General features: G+C 41.6%; 1 protein-coding gene across 3 annotated transcripts; it reads left to right on the forward strand.

Annotated features, from left to right (window-relative positions):
• LOC109826005 lies at nt 1-7,044 on the forward strand. Of its 3 annotated transcripts, none has more exons than XM_020392945.1 (3): nt 1-382; nt 6,584-6,697; nt 6,792-7,044. In XM_020392945.1, the coding sequence occupies exons 1-3, from the start codon at nt 221-223 to the stop codon at nt 6,954-6,956; spliced, it is 441 nt and encodes a 146-aa protein (XP_020248534.1). In that variant the 5' UTR covers nt 1-220; the 3' UTR covers nt 6,957-7,044. The 3 variants fall into 3 exon arrangements, with proteins under 3 accessions (XP_020248534.1, XP_020248535.1, XP_020248536.1); XM_020392946.1 differs by having other exon boundaries at nt 6,795-7,044; XM_020392947.1 differs by having other exon boundaries at nt 6,798-7,044.

Consider the following 7,356-nt stretch of genomic DNA (forward strand, 5'->3'; position numbering starts at 1 on the left):
GTCACTGCGGCACAACCGCGCGCGCCGCTGGCGTGCTGGCGGAGATAGGTGGGCCCCAGTTCGACGCCGAGAGGAATCTGGAAGCCCTCGCTTTGAGGAAGAAAAGGGAGGGTGAGGTTGAAAAGGGCTTTGATGGGTGGAGGAGAACGAGGAGGTTGGTGGCGGTGAATTGGGGAAAGGTGGGAGCTTTGATGGGAATGAGGAGAGGGTTTGGTGGAGGATGCCATTGGAGGTGCTGAAGCTGTGGGTTTCAAGGGCAAGGCCTGTGTGGTCGATCTCCATCATGGCGGCCATTGTTGGGTTTGTGATGCTGGGAAGGAGATTGTACAAGATGAAGCAGAAGGGGAGGATCATCCCTCTGAAGATCGCCATTGATGACAAGGTGAGATTTTTTTACTTCTTTTGGATATATCGTTTGTCATGTGATTTGAGATGGATTTGTGTTCAAGATGGACACAAATAAGCAGGGAATCTATTCATACATTTTTTTTTTCTTTCAAGTTTCAGCCCATATTTTTAATTTTTTAACAAAACAAATACAAAAAACACTTTCATGAAAAGTAGAAAGTAAAAAAAACACAAAAAAAAGAAAGGAAAATCGTTTTTGAAAAACGAACCAAACAGCTCCTTAGTTAATACTGGGCTCGTCATTAGCAACACCAGTCCGGCCCAAGAGGGTACGCGGTACTAGCAAAACCAAAAAGCCCATCGCCTCATTCCAATTGAAGGTTCACGTGGTTTTGCTTCTCTCTTCCTTCATGTCCGATGTTCCATCCTCTGCTGGATGTTCTCTCGTCTGAATTCGTCACCCGCTGTTCTCTTTCAGCCTCCTCAGGTAAGTCAAGTAGTCAATTTCTTTTTCTTTTTTTTTTCTCAATTTGCTTACTTCTACTTTCCTTGGTTGTGATTATTTTCTCGAATTTTCCCTTTTAGGATTAGCTAGATTGCTTAACCTTTATAGGATTATTAATGGGGTCTTTTCTCTAAATCTCAAACTTCTGTGATGTTGAAAAAAAAAAGCTTTTGGCGAGAATGGCCAAAGTTATGGGATGACTTTGACCCATATGGTAAAGAAAAAGTTACCTTCGGAACATTATAACTACCTAGCTTTAAACATGCAATGGAAAAATTATTCTCATAGGAAGAATTTAATTGAGATTATTTTTTCACATGCATAGAACAATCATAATTATTTCATAATAATCTTATAGGTGTTAGGATACACGCCAACAAGAACGTCTTGAACAGAGACGCGATACACACCCAAACGAACGTGGAATCACAGAATAAAACAAGAACGTTTTGAACAGAGACGCGATACACACCCAAACGAATGTGGAATCACAGAATAAAATCAACAGACACAAATTCAATCACATTACTTACAGATATAACGTAGTTCACTCTTACGGAGCTACTCCACGGTGCAACGACGACGCTCAATTCCTTTATATTCATTTCCGAGGTAACAAAGAAAAAATCAAAGAGAAAACCCTCTCTTGATCAAGATACTCTTCAAGAATTCTCACAAACTCTCTCTATGTTTTCTCTCTCTTCTATATGAGGAGTTGTTTATGTGATGATTTTTTCTGAAGAGTTTTGTACCTATTTATAGTGGTTGAAAAAACACAATGCACTAATTTTATATTTTATTTTATTATGGTGGGGCCCTCCACTTTATTTTCTTCGAACTTTGTCTAAAATTTTGCTCTGGGACGGTGCCTAAATTTAGTCAAACGTCTTTTTCGGTTTGTGGGGCCCACCCCTTTTTAATTTGTCAACATTTTCGGCTAACGAAGATTTGATTAAGTATCAGTCATATCTTTATACCATTCTTGGTTGCATCATATTAATGTCTTGTATCTTTGGCGTCTTGCACGACCCTCAACGTTCTCACGGAGGCCATATGAGGCTACACACAGCCTCATCTTCTCGAGCGGAACTGGCTTGGTCAACATATCGGCTGGATTGTACATTGTATCAATCTTCACAAATTTGAATTCGTTCCTGCTTTGCCATCTCCGTATGGCATGATGCTTCACATCAACATGCTTGGTCCGAGTATGAAATGCGTCGTTCTCTAATAAGTAAATGACACTCTGACTGTCACAATAGATGAATTATTTCTCAAAATTTACCCCAAGCTCGAGAAGAAAAGCTTTCAACCATAGCAACTCCTTTGCTACCTCTACTGCAGACACGTACTCGGCTTCGGTTGTCGACATAGCCATAATATTCTGTAACTTGGATCTCCAACTTATCGTTCCACCACCCAAGATGAAGATGTAGCCGCTCGTACTCCTTCTTGAGTTTATGTCCCCGACGTAGTCTGCATCACAAAAGCCTTCTAGCTGTAAATCCGCTCCGCCATACTCAAGACAACGGTCAGACGAGCATCTCAAGTAGCATAGAAGCCACTTGACCACACCCCAGTGGAGCTTCCCCTAATTGCTCATGAAGCGGCTCACAACTCCCACTCATTATGCAATATCTGGCCTCGTGCACACCATCACATACATCAAACTCTCGATGGCAGATGCGTATTATATGTTAGTCATGAACTCATGCTCTTCAGCAGTCTCTGGTGTTTGGGTCTTTGATAGCTTAAAATGGCTCACAAACGGCGAGCCCATCGGTTTAGCTTTTTCTATACCAAACTTTTTAAGTATTTTCTCAATGTAGGCTTTCTGAGATAACCTCAGCCTCCGTACTGATCTGTCTCTGATGATCCTCATCCCAAAAATCTGGTTTGCTAGACCCAAATCCTTCATCTCGAAGAATTTGGAGAGACGCCCATTGAGTTCATCAATGCGGGCCAAGTCGGGCCTCTTGATGAAGTAGCAGTGGTTTGTGTCGCATTTGAGAAAACCGTTCTCCTTCATAAAATTCTCGAACTTCATGTACCACTGTCGCGAAGCTTGTTTTAGGCTATACAATCTCTTGCGCAGGCGACACACGAGGCCCTCCCTGTCTCGTTCCTCGAAGTCCACTGATTAATGCATATAGATCTTTTCCTCCAAATCTCCATGAAGGAATATCGTCTTCACATCCATCTGCTCTAAATGGAGATCTCGAACTGTCACAATGCTCAGCACAGTTCGAATCGTGGTCAACTTGACGATATGAGCGAAAATGTTAGAATAGTTTATCCCTACTTTCTACTCATAACCCTTCACTACAAGCCTCGCCTTGTAGCGTCTCCGTCCATCGGCTTCATCATTGACCCAATAAATCCACCGATTATGAAGAGCTTTTCGCCCTCTTTGAAGCTTTACGAGCTCCCAAGTCTCATTCTTCGTTAGTGATTTTATTTTTTCCTCTATAGCAGACTACTCGTCTCGAGCTTTGTCGGTCTGCTGTACCTCCTCATAGCTTTCTGGCTTACCACTGTCAGTCATGAGAAGACAATTCATGGTGAAAAGGTACCTCTCTGGCACCCTCGAATTTCTTAGTTTTGCGAACTACGATCGACAACTTTGCTAGATCCTGTTACTGTGCATCCAACACGTTCTCTTGATCTCTGTCTTCTAAGCTAACTGGTATCTCCGTCGTCCTCACTGTCAGCAATATCTGGAAAAAGAGAGGGAGATAGTTGACTCCCACTCACCTTTTTGGTCTTGTACACCGCATCCTCATGAAACACGTCACGACTGCGCACCACCTTGCGCACATCGTGATCCCAGAAACGGTACACATACTCATCTCCTCTATAGCCGATGAAAGAGAGCTTCTTTGACTTTGGATCAAGCTTTAATCGGTCTGTAGGATTGGTCATGACATAGGCGTTACAACCAAATACTCGTAAGTGTTGTAGCTTCAGCTTTTTTTCGGTCAAAACCTCTTCAGGTATCTCATAACTGAGAGCCACGGATGACCCGCGATTGATCAAGTATGCAGCGGTATTCACAGCATCGGTCTAAAAATTCTTGGGCAATTCGGAGTGGATCCTCATACTTCTGGTGCTCTCCAAGATAGTCAGATCGATCTTGCTCAGACCCGGAAGCCTCTCTCTCACGGTCATAATCTGCATCCTCTTTTCGCTCATGTCGTCAAGTCGTCGATGTCAGGTCATGCAGTCGGCGGATGATGATGATGCTTGTCCTGCTACAAGCAAGCGGTCGGTCTTCCCATTGACGATGTAGAGAGACCCCTCGCGTTTGCCGTGTGTTACCACCAGGACACCCTTGGACACCTTCCAGCTTTCTTGCTCGAAGAATACTCTGTAACCAGAGTCAAGCAGTTGTCCGACTGATATAAGAGTCCGCCTGAGATCCGGTACATGCCGAGCGTTGTTCAACGTTAAGGTGGTCCCGCCCTCCATCTTGAGGGTACAATTTTCCTTCTCGAAAATCTTGCAAGTTTGATTGTCGCTAAGATGGATTGTCCCTAAGTCCTTCACGAACGATGAAAACAGCTTTTGTTGTGAGGTTGCATGAGATGCGTCAGAGTCGATGACCCACGCATCGCTCTTGTCTTCAAGAGATAGGAGAAGCGCATCTGAATCCGTTTCGTGCATGAGATTGGCTGCACCGTTAGCCTGATCATCCCCTGCGCTGATGCTGGAACAGAAGCTCTGCAGTCCCATGCAAAGTGACCCTTCTTTTCACATCTGAAACACTTTCCTTCACCGTAACCATTTGGGTCCGGTCCTTTAGACTTCCCTCTGGACTTCGATCGGCCTCGTCATCCTCTACCTTTCTTCTGCGTATGCCCTCGTGCCTCGACATGTAGAGCACTCCCACTGCTAGAGGCCTCAGTTCCTGATACTTCGCGACGAGATTCTTCATCTAGAATTGCTCCAATCACCGTGTCGAGCTTCATCTTGTCATTGCCATTGGCGTTGCTCACTGTCATCACCAAATTCTCCCACAAATCTGGTAGACAAGAAAGTAACAGAAGAGCTTGGATCTCATTGTTGAACTTAAGATCCACTACAGTAAACTGTTGCACCATAGCCTGAAATTCGTTCAGGAAATCCGTCACGCGAGCTCCTTGTTGCATCTTTAGATTGAATAACTTCTTCATCAAGTACACCTTATTTGAAGCAGACGGCTTCTCATACAGCGCCTCCAAAGCCTCCATCAAACCTTATTTGAAGCAGACGGCTTCTCATACAGCGCCTCCAAAGCCTCCATCAACTCCTTGGTGGTGGTCGCATGCGAGACGTTGTAAGTCACATGCTGCCAAAGCCTCCATCAACTCCTTGGTGGTGGTCGCATGCGAGACGTTGTAAGTCACATGCTGGTGAAGGTTAAACCTGATGGTGACAAGTGCTTTACGATCGAATATCTTTCACTTATCGTCGACCATCTTCTCAGATTTCCCCTCCACTCCTGGGAGGGGTAGGAAGAGATCCTTTTGGTAATAATTTTCTATCTGCATCCTCCAATATCGGAAATTTTGGCCGCCGAACTTCTCAATCTGAATCATATTGTCTTTAACTGTAGATCCCATGGCGAAAGATTTTGTTTTTTTCCAAATCGTATTTGTGAATAGTAATAGTACTTATGAATAGTATCATACTCGTGAATAGTACCCGCTGCCTTTAAAGAGTAAATGATAATCTAACTTATTTTCTGATGTCGAGTATCCACTTTTAGTGCTCAGTGCTTTTAAAGAGTAAATAATAATCTAACTTATTTTCTAATATGGAGTATCCATTTTTAGTGATAGCCACAGAGCATACTCTAAGTCAGGCTCTAATACCAGTTTGTTAGGATACACACCAACAAGAACGCCTCAAACAGAGACGCAATACACACCCAAACGAATGTGAAATCACATAATAAAATCAACAGACACAAATTCAATCACAGTACTCACAAATATAACGTGGTTCACTTTTACGGAGCTACTCCATGGTACAACGACGATGCCAAATTCCTTTATATTCCTTTTCGAGGTTACAAAGAAAAGATGAAAGAGAAAACATTCTCTTGATTAAGATACTCTCCAAGAATTCTCACAAACTCTCTATGTTTTCTCTCTCCCTCTTCTATATGAGGAGTTGTTTCTGGGATGATTTTTCCTAAAGAGTTTTGTGCCTATTTATAGTGGTTGAAAAAATACTATGCACTAATATTATATACTCCATGGTACAACGACGACGCCAAATTCCTTTATATTCATTTCCGAGGTTACAAAGAAAAGATGAAAGAGAAAACATTCTCTTGATCAAGATACTCTCCAAGAATTCTCATAAACTCTCTATGTTTTCTCTCTCACTCTTCTATATGAGGAGTTGTTTCTGGGATGATTTTTTCTAAAGAGTTTTGTGCGTATTTATAGTGGTTGAAAAAAATACTATGCACTAATATTATATTATATTTTCTTGTGGTGGGGGCCGTCACTTTATTTTCTTCAAACTCTGCCTAAAATTTTGCTCCGGGACGATGCCAAACGTCTCTTTCGGTTTGTGGGGCCCACCCCTTTTTAATTTGTCAATATTTTCGGCTAACAATAGGATGAGTCCTTGGGATTTGTCAGTTCAGTTGACACTTCTGTAATTAGCATAAAATCACTTCCATAGAGCTCAAACAAGTATGGAAAATTTGAGATCAGAAAAAGCAAATGCTTTAAATAGGGGAAAATGCAGAAATATTCACTTCCAGCTCAAAGTGGTAGCAAAAAACCTGAGCCCAAACAGGTAGCAATGGCTGCAAAGAATGAGCTTAAACAGAGAAAAAAAATGCACAAGGTACTTTCACCTAAAACATTATCCTGTTTTAGTCTATCATATTTTTTATTGTTTATAATGTAGGTATTCTTTTGATATTTTATTTTTTTCGAAGAAGAAGAAAAAAACTGGGAGCACGTTGCTGGTGCTGGGCACAGGGAGCTGTGATGTTTTGGCTATTGATGTTGCATTGTGTCGGTTGAAGTGGAAAGTCAGTGATTGTTATCCTGGGTTTGTTTTTCTATCCATAATTTTCACTGGTTGTAGTTTCTTGTTCTAATGACATTTGGATGAATTGATAGCAAACTGAAACTATGAGTAGTATGAAACCAACAATTATATTTACAGGGTTAATTTGTTTGTGGTTTTAGATCGCTGAGAATCTAGTTAGCTTATATGTACATTGTAGTTGAAGCTCTTGTATATCTTTCACAATACCAATATCCTTTGCAATTTCAAGATCTTAATAAGAAGAGTTTCCAAAATCAAGAAGTACTCCAGATCAGGGGTAGATGTGTATTGAAGAGAGTGGTGTCAATTGACATCGCTCTATATTATAAAATTGAAAATACATTGGTAAGTTTATAACTACAGATAATAAGTAAGTGTTACCATGGAAAAACATGACTAACTCATTAACCATCAATGGCTCAAGTATAACCTAAAGTGATCTTATATGA

Source organism: Asparagus officinalis, chromosome 10, assembly GCF_001876935.1.
Source record: "Asparagus officinalis chromosome 10, Aspof.V1, whole genome shotgun sequence".
In the NCBI taxonomy this organism is placed as follows: Eukaryota; Viridiplantae; Streptophyta; class Magnoliopsida; order Asparagales; family Asparagaceae; genus Asparagus; species Asparagus officinalis.

Bases quoted from the DNA above. Each gene is read 5' to 3' on its own strand.
- LOC109826005 (XM_020392945.1), top strand. From the start codon at position 221: ATGCCATTGGAGGTGCTGAAGCTGTGGGTTTCAAGGGCAAGGCCTGTG. The intron at 383-6,583 runs GTGAGATTTTTT...TGCTTTAAATAG, and splicing joins AGATCGCCATTGATGACAAG to GGGAAAATGCAGAAATATTC. The intron at 6,698-6,791 runs GTACTTTCACCT...TTTTTTTCGAAG, and splicing joins AGAGAAAAAAAATGCACAAG to AAGAAGAAAAAAACTGGGAG.